At 41.1% G+C, this 21,575-nt stretch overlaps 1 protein-coding gene across 2 annotated transcripts in view; it reads right to left on the bottom strand.

The window, feature by feature from the left end:
* Window positions 1-8,599, bottom strand: part of lrig1 (leucine-rich repeats and immunoglobulin-like domains 1) — a 44,881-nt gene extending 36,282 nt beyond the window's left edge. Inside the window, exon 1 of one of the 2 annotated variants that reach the window (XM_008409562.2) lies at window positions 7,636-8,599. In XM_008409562.2, coding sequence (XP_008407784.1) covers window positions 7,636-7,838 — 203 coding nt within the window. In that variant the 5' untranslated portion in view covers window positions 7,839-8,599. The remainder of the gene's footprint in view (window positions 1-7,635) is intronic. The other variant, XM_008409563.2, reaches the window with a different exon arrangement.
* Between the last annotated feature and the right edge of the window lie 12,976 nt (window positions 8,600-21,575).

Below are 21,575 nucleotides of genomic sequence, written 5' to 3'. Positions count from 1 at the left end.
ACATGCGAGTCATAAGGCTAGCAAAACTATGATAATAAACAAACCGGGTATAATCACTCCCCAAACCACAAAATTACAAGGCTGTGGAGTGAGAAATGCCCCAAAAACCACAAGGGGCTCAGCCTTGCTGAGTGGTGCTGCTGTTGCTGCATCTCTGCCCAAACCGCTGAAATGTTCGTGGAGTTTTTTGTTGTTTTTTTTTTTTTCTTTTTCCAACATGACGCGCCGCGCACGAGTCCGCCCCCGTCTGTCACGCTCAAAAGCTTGAGTATTTACATATTTTCCATACCGAGCAGTGGGTTGGATTAAGGTATAAACAAAAAAACCCACGCTAGGACGATGTACCGTCTCTTGACAGCATGTGGCGTGAAAACCAGACTGGCCTGAAACGTTTCATTTCCTCTGGCTTCACCCATGCATGTTACGACGTGGGTGACGGTGGCTGAGGTTTCTGACCGCTGACATAACTTTTCCCAACAAGTGGAACCAGCCCGAAGGCAGCGGCAGACCTTCACAATGACAAAACACTTCCCCCCACCTCCACCTCGCATACCTTGACACTTAATCCACCCTTGACGCTGCACCCCCTGCGCCTCCTACCACCATGCCTGTCATGAAACCACTGATTCTATTTCCTGAGGGTAGCAAGCGGCCAAAGCCAGCTGCTTGGAGGTGGTGGCCCTCACCACTAGTAAGGTTTTCCACAGTGCGGTTGAAGGCGACAGTTTAGGGCTCGCTTGCAACACATCGGTGTGGCTGGCGGGCACGCGCCAAGATGAGATTTAAAGAGCATGAACAAAAATACAACAGTATTTACACCAGAAATTTAAATGAAAGCCCATCACCTCATTTAACGCTCGCAGATTTAAAGCGGAGAAGCAACAACTGATAAAATTATAACATAATTTTTGAGTTATTTTGATTTTAATAGACAATTTGGAGGAATAAGAAACTTTAGAGACATTTGATAAATTAAGAATATCATCTCTTTTTGCTTTTCTGCTCTTTACAAACTGGCAGACTATCAACTTTGGGTAACACTTTATTTGAAGGGGTGTGCATAAGACTGACATGACACTGACATTTAAACATGACATAACACCTGTCATGAACATAAAGTCTTTATGAATGTTTATGACATTTGTCATGGAGTGTCATTCGGTTAATAATAACACTTTTAATGCAAAGTTGCTCTAAAATTTTCATTAAAAGTCCATTAAAAATGCCAACTTTGCATTAAATTGTCATTATTTACAAAATCATGCAAAGTTGGCATTTTTAATGGACTTTTAATGAAACTTTTAAAGCAACTTTGCATTAAAAGTGTCATTATTTACCAAATGACACTTCATGACAATTGTTATAAACATTCATAAAGACTTCTTCATGTTCATGACAGGTGTTATGTCATGTTTATGACAGTGTCATCATGTCAGTCTTATGCACACCCCTTCAAATAAAGTGTTACCCAACTTTGTATTAGGTGGTTAGCTGGTCAAAGTGGCTATAGAGGTGGGTCAGCTACCATTACAAATGTACGCCAAGGGTTTCAAACCCACTATTTCAACCCGTTTGTCCTTTAACTTGTTGTCAGAGAAAGCGCTAGATTCATTGTAGTTTTCTACAGCCACCTGGCATTTAGACTGATGCAACAGAACAAAGCTGCAATTTCTCCATCCACTGTAATCCAGACAAATTTTGACAAAAAGTAAAAGTAATAACTTTGACTAATTTTAAAATGTAATAATCAAAGTCATATTCTAGTAGCAGTAGGAATAATTGTTGCTTTTATTTTGGATGAAAAGGAATTAGATCTTGTTCATTTGCGTACATTTTTTGTTTGGAAATTCTGGTGTAAATACTAAGGTTTGTATGAAATTAAGAAAAAAAAAAAGAGATAATGCAAGAACTGTTAAATACAGTTCAATCCAACTGGCTTAAATACATTATTCGGCAGGTAGTATTTAATTACAACCCACATGAATCATATCATTTTATCAAATTTCCATCCAAACAGTCCAATATTGAACGATTGCGTTGATATCATGTCTAGCTCAATTAAATACCACAATACAGATCGTCAAGTTTATCCAGTTGTAAGAGTATTAAATTTTTTTTTAAAAAAACAACTGTGTAAAGTAACAAAAAGGTTCAGCAGCTTTACATGGCCACAGAAAACTCTGGCTACTTCTTCTGCTCTCTGAAAAGTTTTTCAAAGTTTAAGAAATCAAAGGGTACATTGATAAGTGGCTTGCCAGAGGGAAATCTTACTTCCTCTAATACTTTACAAGCAGAGAACAACTGCGTGTTCTTCGAGATCAGAACACGTGGTTGAAAATGCATCCAGACTGCATTAAACTCTGTAGCCTTTCATGAGGACTTTCCTGCGCCAGACACAGTGACAAACAGACACCCGGTATCTGCTTCATCTCCCCCCACCCCAACGCAGCGAATCCGGGCCAAAATCAGCAACACTCATGCTTTTATTTACTCACAAAATCCCATTACGCCAGTAGCACTGTGGGTAAAAATGCTTTTTGCACACATTACACTGGCTGTAAATAAAATAAAACACCACTCCTGAGAGGAAGTACGCGACCGAGCGAGAGACTGCTTGCCTTGTGTTTTGTTGGACTATTCATCAATCATGAAGACGAAGACGAACTTCTGAGGCTGATGGTCAATTTGCTAAATGTAAAGGAGCTCTAATGAAAAACAGCAACACATGTGGTTGATGAAGATAATATGCAAAAGCACAAGGGTGTGTTTAAGCAGTGTAAAAGATCTGTGATTGAAGACAGAGCCGGACAAATCGCCGATGATGTAATAGTAGACGGTTAGCATTGTTACTATATGAGGCTACTTAAAGTAACAGTGAATAAAAAGGTCCGTATGGTGGTGTTCCCCAATGCCTCGGCCCCCCTAGGTCCCTTGTTGGCTCAGCCAGCCCTGCAGCGGATGTGCCAACATGTTTGCTTGCCTGAATTCTCATCAAGGCCCTTTGTTCACGGAGGACCGTTACAATCAGGGTCCTGAGGGGTGATTATTTTGACAGCTGGAAAGCATTACTGTTTTGTTTTCTTCCACCAACAGTGCCTTATTTGTGCCAGTGATGGATGAGCTGCAGGCTAAAACCTGCCCTCTGGCAACCCATCTTCTCTGCACAAATACTCATCAAAAGCTACGTTTTTCTCTCTTTTTCTGTCTTTCTGAATCGATCGAGTTAGGTTAGAAAAATAAGGAGATGGTTACGTTTCGAAGAACGATTCATAATGATACACATTTAACCTGCAGAGGAGTCAGAAACGGGGAAGTAGTCAGAACATGAATAATGTCTAAAACAACTTGAACCAGGTTTATTTTGATTTTCAATACCCACTAAAGAACTGCAGGCAAGTTTTAAAAGAGAGTTTATTCATCTATTATTGACAGTTATTTCACTTTAAATTTCGTTTTTGTAAATGATTTTACCCAAAGTTAAAGGGCAATGCTGAAATGACAACATGACACAGTCACTCTACAACACTATCAGGTAAGGAAAATGTTTCTTTTGCAAGACTTAGTCCTTCCTTCTTGAACAATCCCAACCATCTTAAAATAGCAAAAACAGTGGGTGTGCTGTGGTGGCGCAGGGGTTAAGCACAACCCACATGTGGAGGCCTTAGTCCTCGACGCAGCTGTCGCAGGTTCGATTCCCGGCCTTGGCGACCGTTGCTGCATGTATTCCCCCTTCTCTCATTACCCACCTTCCTGTCAATTAACTATCAAATAAAGGCCACTAGAGCCAAAAAAATCTTTAAAAAATGAAGAAATAGCGAAAACAGGAGGTTCATCTAAAGTTTTGAATTAATTTTGAATGAATACTTCAGTCACACATAGTAGATAAACATATAGTTCTAATAGATAAAGAAAAGGCCTGAGTGAGACTGTAGTATGTCACAGTTTCAATGTATTAACCCAAAATACCAGGTCAAACAGGGGGAGTGGGGGGGAGTTTGCGGTCTTGCTGTTTATTACCACATTTTGTTTTCTTGTCAGTCTTGAAAATGTCTTTAAGTTAGACTCTCTTGCAAATGGTATCTTTGTCCTAGATTCTGGCAACAGCCCTTTGCTCAATCTTGACAAGCAGAAAGTGAGGAAAAGTGGAATCAATACCATTCTTCCTAGCAGCCATATAGCTACAGCAAACCTCTCCTCTGGGGCTCACAGAGATAAACGATTCCACAGTGGGGTCCTCCGTTCTTATGGCTGACTGTGGAAACTGGCAAAAGAAGTTCATATGAAACTTAGAATCAGACACAGAAACAAGAGAACTGCACTTAAACACAACCTTCTTGTAGGAGTAATTAATAATCTGCATCGAAAGTCCAGCCATATTGCTACTACTAGGTATCGCAGACACAAAATGTCAAAAAATCTTTCTGAAGAGAGTTAAAAATGAACAACTGTATCAGTTTAAAATTGTTGGCCAATTTTCAAAACCCGAGAGGCCTCACATACGGCGATAAAGGTATGATAGATTTGGTCGTACAGCGTGTGGCGCAACACACATAAACCAATTTTCATTCGCCAACATTCAGATGTCAGACGGAAAAATCTCGCAAAACTTCACAAGACCAAAAGTGAGTTCAGCGTAAACAAAGATGGCGGACTGGGAAGAAGCGATGGCGATATTTTATGGGTTATATTTAACAGAGAGAAAACAAACAATACAAAGTCGTTTTGTATTCTGCGTATTTTGGGGTTTCCCTCCATGTTTCCGTCACCTCGCTTTCTGATTGGCTACACGTCACATTCAACAGGCCGTGTTCTCGTTTCCTCCTCAGGGAACACTACACATGCTGTAATGTCGGGCCAAGACGATCCAACATCCCCCGATTCTGAACGGACCAGATCACTCTTAACACACCACACACTTAAAGAGTGTCTCTTAAGATTATCTTAAGAGCCATCCCGATAATTTGGGTTATCCTTAAGACTGTCAGAAGGTCAAAATCTGGACAAAAATCTGCATAGAAATGTTGCCGTGAGAAGTAGGCATTACATAAAGCACTTCAGACACCTGGCGATGGGTCAAAAAGACTCTACTGGGGCTTCTTTGGGTTTGAAGGAACCATATAATAACCGTTTTATGCACCGACTCCAGAACAATAGCATTTTCTCCCTTTGAGCAGCCTGCCAACATGAAGTTACTATCTCCCTTCTATGCAACCCTAGGTGTTTCAAGAGATAATCCACAGCCATAAAGCCATTCCCTTTGAAAACAAAAAGGCTGCGGCCGCTTAAATCTTGACTGATAAGGTTTGGAGGAGATAACACAGAAGAAGGCTCGGAGCGACGCTTGGACTCACAGCAGCTGTTTTCAAGCAGAACATTTGTCCCACAATAAGACAGCCGCCGTCCACCATCCGAGTCTGAGCGCATGCATGATAAACTGCAGTTTATGGGGCGCAAGCTCCATTATTCACCTTTGGAGAGAGCTTCTTTTTTTTTTAAATAAAAAGAAAGTTGCATTCCTCACTTCACAGGGGGAAAGATAAACTGCTGCAAGCGGGAACCTATAGGAGCCGGAGCAGCGCTCGGGTCCTTTGGTCTTGAACCTCAGGTTTCCGGCAACGAACGGGAACCAAACGCAAGCAGATGTTGGAAAACCCTAGAACAAGACGCCTAATTGTCACCGATGATTATTGACTGGCTGCTGGAGAAGACGCCGCGCTTTGTGCTTCGGGGGGAGGATAGAGAGCGGTGTTGTCTTTGGACGAGTTGTCTCCGTCAGCAGGATGGTAGCTGAAGCACCCAAACACACTGGAGGATGGCTCGTAAAAATGTCCCAAAGCAGCTAATGTTCCTTAATGAGCTGACAGACAAGGTATCGACTGTTGTCAGTGGTACCCCGGCCGGGAAGCTGATTTATTTACTACAAATTCAATTTGTGAGCTATGGCTTCCAAGGCAGAAAAGGAAATGTGGATAATACTCATCATTAATCTCAGGAGAATAATGACGAGGGTTTATTTGTTATGACATGTTTGTTTGCTCAACAAAAGCAAATATGTTTGCTAATTCTATCTCTAGGAACAGATATATGTTAGACTTTGGAAAAGGCAGTAAGTTTAGCAGGTCAATTGATTTCAAATGAAAATATACTGCAGAAATGTTATACATGAAAAAGAAAATCTTTGACGCTTCTAAACAGGTACAACAGACAAATTAATGTTAACAGCAATCTGAAATTTTGAGTGTAAATAACACCTTTTTATATACATAAAGTTTAACGTCGTTATAAAGCTGACACTAAACTGCTGCAAATAAGCCCAACGAAATAGGCAAAAACCATAAAGTACTAAATTATCCTGAGCCAAATGTGTGTAATTAAGTCATAATCAACACTAGAGCTGTCCTTAGCTGTGTAATTATGTCATAATCAACACCAGAGCCACATATAACTGTTCTTTTTTTTTCTGGAAGATATCGTTTTCCAGTTTTCTCTGAGGCATGGCCCTTAAAAGAAGGAAAGAGATGTAGCACTTTATTTAATAAAAGTAGCAGACTAGTTCTAGTCATCGCAGACTTATACCTGCTGTAGCAGCTGCACTCACATAGCTGGCCCAAAATGTTCTGGGGGCTTCAACAGAATCTGACTCGGGGGGCCTTACGACTGCTATCACTCACTCCTGCCCAATGGATGTCTCTATTATATCATCCATCTTTATACAAGTGTCTTTTACATCAAGCATAAATAATACAGTTTAGAAAATCAAAGCATTTTGCGCTGTGCTTTGAAATTTAGTCGAGAATGAGTGATGGTAAATAATGATAATTTTAATTTAATTGTACTTTTTACATCTAAATTATGTGACCATTCAGGGGCTCTTAGGGGTCCACTACTGCGGAGAACCTGCTGGTGTGACTAGGGTACATTTAAAACTATTGTTAGGGTTAAGATTTAAATTTTAGATGTACATGAACTTTTAAAAATACAACCAAAGTTTATTTTCCTACTAAACACTTTAAAATGAACATAGTAACTTGAAAGTAATGTGAAAATGTAACCATGTCAAGTTGTCTTTGTAAGTTTTAGGCTTCAATATGCAAGTCAATTCATTTTTCACTTAAGTTTACTAACTTAACACCTATGCAGTGAGGATTACATTTATATTTCCGGCTACAGGTTTCAGCTAACTATTGCAATGTGGGTTCTTCAAACCAGTTAAAAAATTTACAAGTAGCAAATAATTCCATAGACAAACGAGAAGGAAAAGCCAGTTTACGAAACAGATTTGTTCAGATGAGTTTTGTTGCATCACTGTAACCCATACCCCACTAGCCACAGTTGAAACAAATGGGGCACATAAGCATATATTCACTAAAAACTGCTAATGGAAGGCGCTGAAACTCAGTATGTGGGCCCAGAGCAGCTCCTTAATTTGCTTATGCCTTTGACCGGCTGGGTTTGGACGAAAGCAAAAAATTCTTTCTCCAGCTCAGATTTCTAGATGGAAAAGTCCCTTCCCTAACGTGTCCTCTGCTTTTCATCACAAGAAAATCTTTATCTAGTTGCGAAGTTTTTCCCCCCCTTTATAAACCCGCGTACCCCGTTATGGACTGGTCAATAAATAGTTTAGGGGGCACTTACAAGGAAACGGTCCAAACTGGAAGGTCCACAGGCGGGACTATGAGCTCCAGGCCACTGCAGTCCACCGATTCCCCACTGCAGGTACAGTTCTGGGGGCAAGGTGCGTCCGAACTCAGTCCAAAACAGTTTAAGAGCTCCAGCGACAACATTAAATAAAAAACACAGTGAGAAACACATCGAAGCCGTCCCAGGGACGCCGCCATTTTGTATCCAGTATAGCAGAGCGGCTGCGGAGCTCTCCCGGTGCCCACAGACTGGGAAATTTGTTATCAGTCTCGCTTAGGGAAAAGTAAAAACCCTTTGTAGCTCATTAACTATCTTGTAGAGGCACAAACGATAGTAGAAAAAACTTGTGTGTCCGTCTCAGCGGAATTCATCTCTGAAACAAGTCTTTACTCCTAACTTTCTCCGCCGGAGTCCGACGCAGGAGTAAAATTTAAGAAAATTCACAAAAGAAACTAAGGTGAACTGTCGGAAACATTTAACTCAAATAAAGTAGCAAAAAGTGTCCGAAAAGGGTAAAAGAGTTGGCTTCGCAACTACGTTTGAAAACACCAAGGAGCCAAATGTTAAAAGGACACTCTGCGCCCGACTCCAGCTGCTCTTCGTCTCTAAATCTGCCTATAGCACAAACTTCTAGCGGAGTTGGAAAGGTTCGCCACAAAAAAAAAAAAAAGATATTCAGTAAATAAGTTAGAAACAGTGGTTAAAACGCTCAAGTCTAGCGCTGCTCCGTGAGCTCTCCTCCAAATCTGAACCGCATAAATCCAACTTTCAAACACGGACTCGGTACCATCCAAAGAAACTCCAGCTCGTCAGGTGCAGTCTGCGCTCACAAAATCTAGAGGATCCGATAAATAACAAAACTGCATCCCCCTCCTCCTTTCGAGCGTGCTTTTACCACCATGAGTTTTCTCCTTTGCCGAGTTACTTTTCCCTTTTTTTGTGGGCGATCGCTCCGTAGTCCCACGTTGGAAGCACAACAGCGATCCCTGGATCCTCCCGTCGCTCGTTCTGATTGGCTGTTAGGATTTGCTGGGTGGGCTGTCTAGCCACGTGATTGGTCGTCGCGGTTTCTCCCCGCATATCGGAGTGTAAGAACCCTTGAGCAGCTGTCACTCAACGCCCGCTGGGCTCCGCCTATGTTTCCCACCCGAGGGTGTGAAACCGCACCGCCCCCCCGGCCACTCTCACTGCTTCTTAAAGAGACAATCAGCCTCAGCTCAGTTCCTGTAATCGCATTATAACAAGCCATAATAACATAATTGGTTTGAATGCCCCCAATAACTCCATTCTGACACCAACATTTACATGTGAAACAAAAAGGAAGTAGTAAACAAGGCTCTGTTACACAAGGCATTTGAAAGAGAAAGAAAAGCTTTAGATACATTGACCTTATTATTCAAACACTTTCTAAAGGGCCATCAAGAAAGTTTCAAAAACTGATTTTACTCCAGGTTTAATGCTTTGTGAGTGTGTTACAAAGTCATCCAGTAAATACAGACTTGACTCATCTTCTTTCGCATAAATTGTCTTCGCTTACTTTCTGAGGTGCATCGCTAGAGTTGAAGTTATAGTTGAAGCTGCCTTTAATCCTCTCATTAAGTCAGCTGACATGGCATCAGTATTCAAGATTGCATTAAACTACAATGAGTTTAAAAAAACAGCAATTTGGTGCGGTAAAGATATGTGAAAAGTCTTATTACATCAGACCAAAAAAAAAAAAGACAGAAATGAGGACTCACACTCACTGATACCTGGTTATTACTCTTTGTTTTTTAATCTGACAAACGGGTCTATTTAGAATCCATAATCTAATATGTGGAAAATGTAATCAGTCATTATAAGTAGGTAATATTCAAATATTAATTATTGTGTTTCATTAAATATAAGCTGGAAATGATTATATGGAAATAAAGGCTAGAAAACATCAGCATGAGTTTACTGAATCATATATATATATATATATATATTTTGTGTGTGTGTGTGTGTGTGTGTGTGTGTGTGTGTGTGTGTGTGTGTGTGTGTGTGTGTGTGAATATGGAAATAAAGAAAGATACGTATTTTTTTTCCCAAAACTAATATTACCTTACTATTACAATCTTTTTTTAGGGGATATCTGTCTCATTTTATATCAGAAACAAACGTCTTGATTGAATAAAATAAGTACAAATCAAAATCTATCAAGGGTCTGAATACTTTTGGCCTTATTATACATTAATAATAACACGTAATAATGAGCTCCTCTCACAGAGTCATCCTGCAAAGTGAAGGAACCTACTACTCGACAAAACTCATCCAGACAACCAAGAGCAGTTCACACATGTACAGTTTTAAGTCTTTTAATGCTGGATGTGAGAATCCTAAGTGTTTCTTTCACTACTGTCTGCAACGCAAAAATGCTGCAAATATTTTGTCCAGGTGTGTCTGAGCATGCACATGTAGCCCCTGAGTGCATCCATGTGTTGTGTCCATCCGTACTGATCTTTCTATTTGAACTTGCCCTGTGAAAGGCCACATGAAAGCCAAAAATTCTTCCCAAATGCTAAAATCATGTTTGCCCGTGGTCTCAGAAATGCACATCTGTGATAAATCAGCAGTGCTGTCAGCCAGCCTGGCCTCATGAGCACTCCCTCCACCCCCTTCCCTCTCCGTCACATTTTTTCTTGGCACTGACAGATTGTTTTGATTGACTTTGTCAGAGCTATTGTGATCACTTCGTCCTGGGCAAAGGCCCAGGTTTCATTGCCATTAATCACAATAGCCAGGACACAGATATTCGCACCTGCAGCACTGCAGGCAAGTTCAGTGGCACAGTTCCTTGTTCCATTTCCAGTAAACAGACAATGGTTTCACATTGCACCGGGTATGTGTGCACATTCTCCCGCAGGTGAGGCCTCCAGCTAATGGAGGAAAGGAAAATAAATGAAAATTGAGACTCGGTTAAAACATGACTACAATGATAAAAACGAGAAAATAACAACTGACTCTCATAGTGTGTGCACTGCTGAACCTGTATTACTTTGGAACGTGGGAAGGATTTACTACGAAGAACGTTTTTAAAGAACTTTTCTTTTTTTCTCTTTCTTTTTTTTTTACATTTTGAGACGTTAGAGTGACATGTCCGTGAAGTTTCAACCGATTCAGTATGAGTTTAAGGGCATAATTATTTCATAAAGTTGACACACACACACACACGCACGCACGCACGCACACACACACACACACACACACAGCTTGACACACCCTGATTTGATGATAAATGTGTTGTACGAAAGCTAACTAAAAGTCAAATCCTAAAAAAATCCATAGAGCACTTATGGTGCTGATATTATGAGAACATAACATCCTCAGTCTCATGGTGAATTTATGCTTTCCAGCGGGGCTGCACGATATTAGAAAATCTTGGATTGGTGATAATATTAGCAAATATTGGGGTGGAAAGACCAATACAAATATTTTACTCTTTCCTCTACATCTGTGTTTCCTCTGTGACCTTTGGCATTTTGAGCACCCTGTCCAACTGGCTAAATATTACGTCAGAATGAAAAATGCGTGTTCATAACACTTGGAATATGCCAGACAATAATTATTGTACTCCACACAGATCTTTACCATATGAATGTTGCACACACCAGTATTGCGATGTCAAGATAAATTGCCAATTTACTGTGCAGACTAACTTGCCGGTCTGTCATTGCACCAACACTTGTGACACTTACATTTCGTCATATATATCTACACCAAGATGTCTGTTTTTAATTACTTCACTGTGTACTTCAACAATGACATCAAAACTTACATTCAACAGGTGGTACCAAACACACAGCAGACGCAGCAAAACCTTGAGAGAAAAAAACAGTTTTGCTTGTTTCGGAGAAACAAGCCTGTTCACCCCTTCATCATTTCCTACACATCCCAAATTAGGCCTTTCCAGCTTCCATTTCCTACCTGTTAGCAAATCATTTTACAACCATGTAGCTTCTGCATCACATATAAGTTTATTTTTGGTTTGCTCTTAACCATGACATTTCATGCAAACTCCTCAAATCTAACATTTTACTTATTTTTATTACTATTCATCCTTTGTATTAAAAATCCCCTGTTCAATGTGACTTTTAGACCTGAAATTTCAATTCAGCCCCTTGGTTCCATTAAAAGAAACTTAAAACGTCAGCATACGAAAGCATTTTGGACAATTTTATGCCGACCTAAATGTAACAGAACTCCTTTTTGTATCAGTTTAAATGAATACAGACAGTCCTTCCATCCAACATCGATATGTGACCTCATGAATGCATTTATGGTAAGATGGCCAAAAGATTTCCATAAACTGATTCGTAAACCTAGTAGATCCCCAGAAGAGTCCAAGCTGTTACTTTTGGCCAAATAGTGTATATAAATGTCCACTGATAGCTATGATAAAGTTTTACTTTATTGTTTCTAATCTGTTATTCCACAGCATTATTAGCAGGTGGTGGTTTACCGTCACAGCTATCCCAAGTATGCCCAACCTTACATTTTGATGTTCCTTCAACAGGCACGGTATGTGGACGAAGGTACTTTCGGGGGTCTATTTTAGGAGGACCGCTGACACGTCTTTTAATGTGATTTACTTGATGGATGACCTGCTGTAAATGACCTGGCTTACAAATAAATTTAACAAGAAGGGCACTCCATGATGAGGACAGTCATCTCTCAAGGTTGGACATTAAAAAAAAAAAAAAAAAAAAGGTGAGTCAAAGTCACATTAAGATTTGATGAATCTGGGGTCCAATATTTGCACCAAGCGTTAAGATTTCCAGGCTGGTTATTTATATAATGATGCAGAGAATAGCAAATATAAAGACCTTCCATACCAGTTTGTTTTTGTGAATAATTTTGAAAGAGGTTTATTTTGAAGGTTCACACTCTTCAACTGACAGAAATGTTTTGCCTTTTATTGATTAGGATTATAAAGAATAACATTGTAAATAGGGAATCAAGAGTTTCACTACTATACCTTTATTCGTTTTTAAATTGTGTCCTTCTGTGTGACCGAAGACCATTATAAAAAGACTAATGACGGAACCAGGTGAGTCCAAGCCCAGGTCTGTTTTTTTTTTGTATATGCTTTGAATGCCATCTACTTTGGTGTTGCAGGCAATTCACAAAATGTAAGGAAGCTCCTTCAAGGGGTGTTTGAGTCAAAGACATATTGATCACATTTCACTTTCTTTAGGTCTGGGAAGTGTAACATGATGGCGATGGTGGTGTTAAAGAGGGGAGGTGGCTCTGGCCTGGAGCAATTCATCACGCTCATCTCCCTGGAATCTTCAAAGATAACAAACCATCTGCTGCAGCCATTCATCAAGCGTAAAATGGAAAGGCGTGAAGCCTGGCCAACTCGTCATACCGGGGCTGGATGGCTAACGGGTGTTGCAGGAGTGTGGAAATGCCTCAGTAATAAGAAGCAGAGAAGGTCAGGTGGGATTCGGCCGATGCCAACACGCCCGCTACCTTCCGTGAGATTCATCCTCAGGATTGGAGTGCAGATGTTTAGAGTAAGAAAATACAAAATGTCACGGGCACCATTCTCACTTGAAAGACGAATTCAAGTCCTTTCACTCGGCTCGATTTGGACCCATGTTTGGCACAATCTCTTGGGGTTTTTTTGGGGGGAGGAGAAGGGGGGCTTCGTGTCTTTAAATCTTAGATGTGCTATGAACATTAAGAAGAAAAAGTAGCTGTAAAAAGTGTGAAGCAGCACATGAGAGCAGAATGAAATAACAATGCTCTTCATTTGAACTCAGGAACTCAGGCTATCCAGGTTTCTAGCTGGGGAATTCGGTATGAGGCCCATCGGGAAAAACCTAACTCCTAACTGGGGAGGTCAGGGAAATTATACAGGTCTTAACTTTAAAATGTACCATGACCGCGCTGTGCATTCAAACTGTGATATCTGCTGTTGTCGCAGGCCGGTTTTGAGTTTCAAGGTTTTAAAAAGTTATGCTTTCAAAACAAACGCTTATGGTCGTTTTAATCAAACAGCATGAAAACTGTCAGAGTGGTTGGAGTATTTATTTTTTTGCCATATGGAGTATAGAGTGAATCACTGCTTACCCCTCTTCCACCTGTTGCTGCACACCGTCAGTTGCTCCTACATAGGCTTGGAAAGCTGTGGAATAAAACTGAAGGAGCTCCACCCAAGCAGCTTTAACGCTTCAGTTGGTAAGTAAATAACTAAATAACCAGCTAAATCAGTTTGCTACAAAGAGCAAAAGGATGAAGAAATCTGCTCAAGCTAGAGTTAGTATTTGTACTTTAGAAGTCAAAATAAAAACACAAGAAGAATTTAAAATGTCTGTTTTTATTATTTAGTTACTTTTGTACCAGTAGATGTTCTTGTCTTTCCTTCTCTGTATGTTGTACATATTTTTGTTCACAAGCTGAAACTGTAAAACTGGCACTTTGCTCAGTCTTACTTGGATAATCTAACACAATCCAATGCTACTGTACTGTAATAAATTATTTATTGGAGCTTTTCTTCCTAAATGCCACTCAAACACAGCACTGTCCAACGTCTCTCACTGAAAAAGTTGTAATAGTCTTTTTTTTTATGAGCAAATTCCAGTTTGCGTAAAACAGCCAAAACGGGCTAAAGATAGAAAATTCAATCCAAGATGGCCGACTTCCTGTTTGTCGTAATGTCCAAGAGGAAGTTTTTGGTAGGTCTTGGGAAGTTCTACAAGTGTACCAAATTTCACATCTTTAAGATAAAGTGATGCAAATGAACAGGGTGCTTTGAATATTTCAAAGGGGCAATTCAATCCTTTTTGTACATTTTCATAATCAGCTCAGTTTTCATGGCTTGCAACTTTAGAGATGAAAAATGCAATTTAAGGACTGGTGAATATGTGGAATATATTTTGCAAGACACAAACTTGGATTTAAGAGGGCTTTTCAGAGGGAGCACTCCAGCTAAAGTCAGTTGGTATTAATGAAAATAGAACCAGCAGGACTGTGCGTTACAAAAGGATCGGAGAGACATATAAGATGTTTGCTTTGTGACAAATATCTGCTGTTGAAAACTATTTAGAAAAAGAAAAATGAGGATTACACTTTGTTTAAACTGTCAACGTGTTTCATCATGACTTTTATGTCTGCTGAAGTTGTGAAACACTTCAGGGTAAAAGCCATAAAGCCAGTCCTTATGACTGTTTTGCAGCCGGCAAGTAAACCAAATTATTTCACCTTCAATTGGGAAATTAGCCATCAATTACCAAAAAAGAAAATCTCTTATTAAATTCATTGAACCACCTAAAATCTACTAATTAACTTGTAATTAATATGTGAACAAAACGAGCCATAAAATACACCCCAGAGGTAGTGCCATAAAAAAAAAACAAATAATTTAGGACTCCGTTCCAATAAAGATGGCTAACATGCGCTGTTTTTCGGCGCAAACAGGTGTCCAAAAAAACAGCACTGACTCCTGCCGCTCACCCAGCTGTTTTTATTGCCTCTATTGGTACCGAAACACTGCAAACATTTTTTTTCCTGTTACCATCAATGCTTGTCAAATGAGAGGAGTGAGTCAGGCCGAGCTTCGGCCAAATTTCTGTCAGCAGGAAGGGCTCCCAGCTCATCCACCCAACGGCGAGCATTGATAGACGGAAACCGCGCCACCTCCCTAACCTGTTCCATCACGAGGTAGGCGTGGCCACAGAAGCTCCTCCCCCCCTCCCCCCCCTCCCAGCCCGCCTGTTGCGCTTACGCTTCAACTCACCGTGTCAGCTGAATCGAAGGTATGCATTGTTGAGAACAGGACTAAAATGGCAGTTGCTTTCCACATCTTTTCAACAGGTGTTTGCTCGTGTCTACATTGCTCACATCCTCGCCCTGCTGAGATAAAGATGATGTCACAAGCTTGTTGTTTCATTTGGGTTTTGTTGTTTTTTCGATTATTTTTGTGTGTGTGTGTGTTTTTGACAGGCGGGTTGTTTTCAACAGGCCTTTGTGAAAGAATATTTTCAAATAGAAGCGGTGGCCTAGAACAAACTATTGTTCCACCGGAGGAATGTTTGTGCTGCAATCTGTTAAAGGTGACGGCCGGGCAGCATTTTGTGTGTTAAGACGTTAGCAATTCATTTTATTCGGTAATTTGTTTGATGGGGTAGCAGAAACTAGCACCCCATGGGCTATTTTTTTTTCTTTTTTTTTGCAAATAAAAATCCAAGTCAGCAGCTACATCTAGTTGTGAATATGTTGCCAGACATTAGTTGTCAAAAGCTGTTACTTAGCCAAAAAGCTTGATGCTACAAATGCAGAGAAAAGTTCCACTCCGGACAGATGAAAACATAAATGCACGCCACACCTTTTTTAATTTCATTGGTTTAGTAATATAAAAAAAAACAACAGATTAATTTCTTCCTACTTTTACAGTTATTGGTCTCGTGGGTCACATAAAATCCCAATAAAATACATTCAGCTTTAATGGATGTAACATTAAAGTTACGAATAAAAATGAGAACATTTCCAATCTCTGATTTATTTCCGAGCCCATGAAATTTGAATTTGTGAAACCACACGTGACCTGTCATATTTCATGATTTATTCCGCGTGGGCCCGGCCCTGCAGCATCCACAGAGTGGCTGAATCGGAACGGCCCCGCCAGCTTGAATCCAATTAGGGCTTCTAACACACTCAATAAAACTGCAGGCCAGAGGTGGAAAATTGAATTTATTTGAGGTAACTGGATACCCATTTACTGGTAACCCATGTGGCCTCCCCTTGTGGTGTGTGCTGTGTATGTTTACAAGCAATTCATTGAGAATCATTACATTATCTTGAGTGTATCATTAGCTGTGGAGAAATGGCAATTACTCGGAGCATTAACCGATGCCACAAAAGAGTGTGTGTTTGCCAGCCAGTGGGGAAAAAGCAAAATTTCCACCTCGGATTTAGAGCCACAGAAATTAGTGACTGAGACGAACAAAAAACACACAACTCAAATCCTCCAAACGCTCTCTCTTTACTCGTTCTAAAGCAGGTACGCACAATGCGAATGTGCTTACAAATCCCGATTCTATAGATTAAAGAACACAAGACCGGCATTCAGTTAAAGGAAAAGACTGAACAGAAATCAATCAAACTTTTTGTTCGCCTTTTCCCCCCCGACCTGCCCAGCTCTCTCCCAGAACTCCACGGCCGAGCTCATTAGCAGAGGCTTTAGGAATGCCTGTATGGCTGTGTGAAGTACAAAGGGGAGAAAAGGCTGATCCCTCCTTCTTCTTTTTTTTTCTTCCTTTCCTGCGCTCCCTTGCTCCTGACAAAGTGCAGAGCCGTCGGTGAATAGAGGAGGCCAAGGCAGAGCTGAATGGAGCCGGAGGAGCGAGGCTCACTCATGCAGAGAGCTCCCAGCCCCTGTGTACCTGCCCGGGAGAAAAGAGTGGCCAGCTGCTGCCGCTGAGTCTTTCTCCCCCCCCGCCCCCCGACCTGAATAGAGAAACCTTATGAAAAGGAGCTCTGGAAAAAGGGGGCAGCTGAATACTATTGAGAGAGGAATGGGGGCTAGGGAGGGAACGGAAGGAAGAAAAAGGGAAGGTGAATGGGGGTGAGCTCGGAGATTGCATGAGGCCGTCATCTCGCCCCCAACTGTGTGCTTGGACTCAGGCCACGGCCGAGGAGAAGAGCACCTCGGATTAATCGCTCGTAATGGAAATTAGCATGTTATAATGAAGCGGTCGGCGGAGTCTATTATTTGGGTAGTTCAAAGGAAAAGATTGACTCTGGAGCAGAGGTATGCAGATGGTGGCCAAATCAGGCTTGGCAGGGGCCTCTTCAAAGCTCAAAGAGAATGCCTAAAGAGCTTTCGAATGCAGTGTTCGGTACAGTACGAAACCCCTGCACCTCAGTCTCTCACCCTTTATCCAGGCTGCATGAGTAAATGTGGAGCAACTGTAGGAATCTCTTTGTAGCTGCAGTCTTTCACTCCATCTCTTTTCTGCTCTCCAAACGTCACGTTGTTAGGCAAAGTCTTCACACCGCCTAACGTTTTATTCATTTCCACACATCAAAAGTGCAGTTTTCCATGTAATTTTGAATAGACCGACACAAAGTAGTACATCAATTTGACATGGAGACATGCATGGATTATGTTTTTTTTTCTCCCCGCAGCCAGTAAATATCTGGAAAATGTAGTGAGCACCAACCTAAACCTGTAAAGCATGAGGCTACCTCCACCATGTTTGACTGTGGAGAGACTGTATTGCCTTGACATCCCACATCATGAAAGGTCCTGGAGAGGCTCTTGTTCGCCCACCTGAGTGAACAGACAAGCTCATATCAAAACCCCCTTAAATGCCTGTCGCCATGGAGTTGGAGTTGAAGACACCATCGCACAAATGCTTCAACAAACCTTCTGTCATCCGGACAAACCAGGCAGCTCTTCTCCAGTGCATTTAATACAGTTCAGCCTGACCTGCTTTGTCAGAAACTCCAGAAGACTCAGTCGGAGGCCTCAACAATTGTCTGGATCTATGACGACCCGACAAACAGACCACATTTTGTGAGATTGAAGAACTGTGTGTCTAACCAGGTGTTTACCAATACAGGAGCACCACAGGGCACTGGACTCTCACCATTTCTTTTCATTCTGTACATTTCAGACTTCTCACACAAGACTGACTTCTATCATTTGCAGAAATACTCCGATGACTCTGAAGTTGATCAGAGATGGAGAAGAGGCCGAGTCCAGAGAGTTGGTGGACCGCTTTGTGTCCGGGGGGGACAAACAATCATCTCATCTTGAATGTGAATAAAACAAAAAGGATGGTTGTAGATTTGAGGAGAAACAAGGTTAGATCAAATCATATTGCCACCAGGAGAGAAGAAGTGGAGGTGGCTGAGGAATATAAATACACCTGTGTTCGTCTGGACAAACTGGACTGAGTGAAGCCATCAGAGGAGACTGTATTTCTTAAGGAAGCTAAGATCCTTCAAATTTTGCACAAAGACGTTGCATGTCTTCTATAAGTCTGTTGTTGAGAGAGTCATCTCTTCAGCCATCATTACCATCTGTTGGGGCAGCAGCAAATGGACTTTCTGCCCACAGCAGCTACCATCTACAAGAACTCTTTGAAGAACCTTGAATTAATGAGTTACAGCAACATTTAATTTCCCTTTGGGATCAATAAATCCTTTTTGAATTGATTTGAATTTGAATTCAGAGGGCGATCCTCTGTTGGCCCACAAAAGCCTTTTTTTTCTTGCTCTGATCTCATCTCTGGATTTTACTGATGACCAGTAAAGGCTGCTTAAATATGTGTGTATTACCTTTTATTGGTCTATCACATAAATCCCAGTTAAATACTTTACGGTTTCTGTCATTTTTTTATGTTTGGCTTTTCCCCCTACACCTTATGGATTGTTGCTTCTGTAGATTGTACCTCCAGTTGTTTTTTTGCTGCTTTTGCTTCACGCTCCTCTCACAGTCCCCCAGGCCTCTGCTGTCACTAATAGGATAATGGTTGCCATGTTATGCACACTTAAAACCCACAGAGAAGTGCTGCGGGCTGTTTGTGTGTGACTTGTGTGTGCGTGTGTGTGTGTGTGTGAATGTCTATGTGGGTGCCTGCCTGTGTTCTCTGTCAGGTCGCGAAAGTTTTTTTTAGAGGAATTACAGAGGAGATGCGCTTGAATCTACTTTTTGTAGAACATCTTTCTGTTATTGTTTCTGGTCAAGAATAATTTATGAGTTATGAAAATTCAGTAATTTCGTATTTTCTCCATCTTTTTTTTTTTAACCAGGACCTGTGCGGATAGCAACAGAAAGACACGCATTTACGTCTTCTAAATGCTGAAAAGATTTTGTAAGCGTTGTTAATCTTACCTTAGACCTGTTACTAACTTCCTTAGTAGCTTTTCTTTGGACTGTCGTGCTGGTATCAAGGCTGCAACGGACAGAAAGTTGAATTTAAAAAAGAAAAACAGCAACAAGAAAGAAGCTTTCTGAAGGAAGGAGAAAAGGAAAATTCATTGGAATGTTTTTTCTTTCTTTGCCACTTTCCAGAATGGGAAAGACGAAAGAACATCCCATTTTCCCGCTTATCTAAAAAGACCCAGGTACTCCCGCTTAAAGAGTTGTTACATGAGCTTCATTGGAGTGCAAATCCTCTTTTTGAGACAGAGTTTGTTCATTTTGATATCCAGGATCCAGCAGCGAAGTTCTTTTCAAAATAAACCAATCACCGGTCGCGCTGGACTCCCATGGGTTGCATGTCTGTAAACCGCTGCACATGTCTGGATTATCAGAGGAGAAGAGATCCTCTCTAATAATGAGACGTGGACATCTGAGCACCAGGTTGTAAACCTTTATTCCACAGCTGAGGTCATTCAGCAGGTTGCATTTATTCGTCATTAGCTCATTACAGCGATAAATTGTCTTTTAACACTCTTCTGGATCCTCGCCGCAGCGGTCGAGTGCCGTCTCATCAAACTGACTGGTTGACCTCCAGACAGGATGAGATGGGCTGGCCGGGGTCAAACGCTGCCGGATGTTCTCCGTTTCTGCTTGTGCATACGCACACACGCACACACACACACACAAGCACCTGCGCGTACGCACTCCTGTTCTGAATTTGTTGTGCTTATTTAGCATGCTTACCTAAGAGTGTTTGAAAGCAGGAGCGTGAAAATGTTTTCAACAGTTCCACATGTTCAACGCCGACCAGGGGCTGGTTTTCAGTCCAAGCTGTCTGCGGCTTAGACGGCACATCCCTTATGACCACAGTTAACATCAGTGCTAGACTACATACTGGTATCTTGGAAAAGCATTCATACTCATCAGACATTTTGCATTTTGTCTTGTCACAAGCAAACTTCACAGTGTTTAATGGGGAATTTTACGTGACGGGGTTTCACAGGGAATTGTTTACGAGAAATGTACCTGAAAAGTTTGGTTTGCTCAGACTCAAAGAGCATCTGCTGTGATCCATCAAAGCCACAGATTCTCAGTTGGATTTAGGTCGGAACTTTGACTGGGCCATCCTAACACGAGGGTCGAGCTTCGATCTGAACCATTCCACAACTGCATTTATGCTGGGAATATATTGCACAAAACTGGATTGAATTTATTAGGTAAGGTAAGGTAATGTAATTTATAAAACACATTTTCAGCAACAAGGCAATTCAAAGTGCTTCACATGAATTAGAACAAAATACTACAAACCAAAGGAAGAAAAAAGAAAACGAAAAAGTCTTGCCCCTTGTTTAAGAATAAGTAGTCTGCGATTCACAAACTAGTAGGGGTTTCTCTGGATTCTTGTTCTGATAAAGTTGATCTAAGGTAATGAGTAGTTTCTCTAGATAAACTAATAGGAGTTTCTAAGTTTGTTCAAAGTCACAATAGTTGACCTCTGAATGTAAAAGGTCATAATGGAGTTTATTTAGGTGCGTCAAAGTGGGGAGAAACGCACCACATTTGTCATTTTATTTTTGAAAATAAATGTAAAAGGTGTCGTATTGCTCCCACTTCACAATTGTGCGCTGGCTGGTGTCGGCTTATCACACAACACTGCAATAAGACAACTTACAAGAGCGTAACATGATACGTGTCTGACAAATGTTACCTACATTAGCCGAGCAGTAATTAGTCAGACCTGTGTGTAGCTTCCAACTTAAACAGTGACTTCACCTGAGACAGCTCACTTTAAAAATGCCGGTTCTCCTGAAAGCGTCCTTCTAATCTTGTATAAAGTTGACTTGGTTTCATTGATAATATGACTCCAAGGTCAGCGTACTGTATTTTCACTTCATTCTGTCGATCAAAACTGCATGAGCAAGCATTCTCGCCATATTGTTTCTCCACATGCCCTGCCTCTTATGCATGTGTGCATATGTCAACATGCGTGAACGCGCGTACACACACACACACACACACACACACCTGCACACGCACG

Source organism: Poecilia reticulata, linkage group LG5 (assembly GCF_000633615.1).
Source record: "Poecilia reticulata strain Guanapo linkage group LG5, Guppy_female_1.0+MT, whole genome shotgun sequence".
Classification (NCBI taxonomy): Eukaryota; Metazoa; Chordata; class Actinopteri; order Cyprinodontiformes; family Poeciliidae; genus Poecilia; species Poecilia reticulata.
The sequence above is the reverse complement of the archived record's forward strand: the minus strand, read 5'-3'. Positions and strand labels throughout refer to the sequence as shown.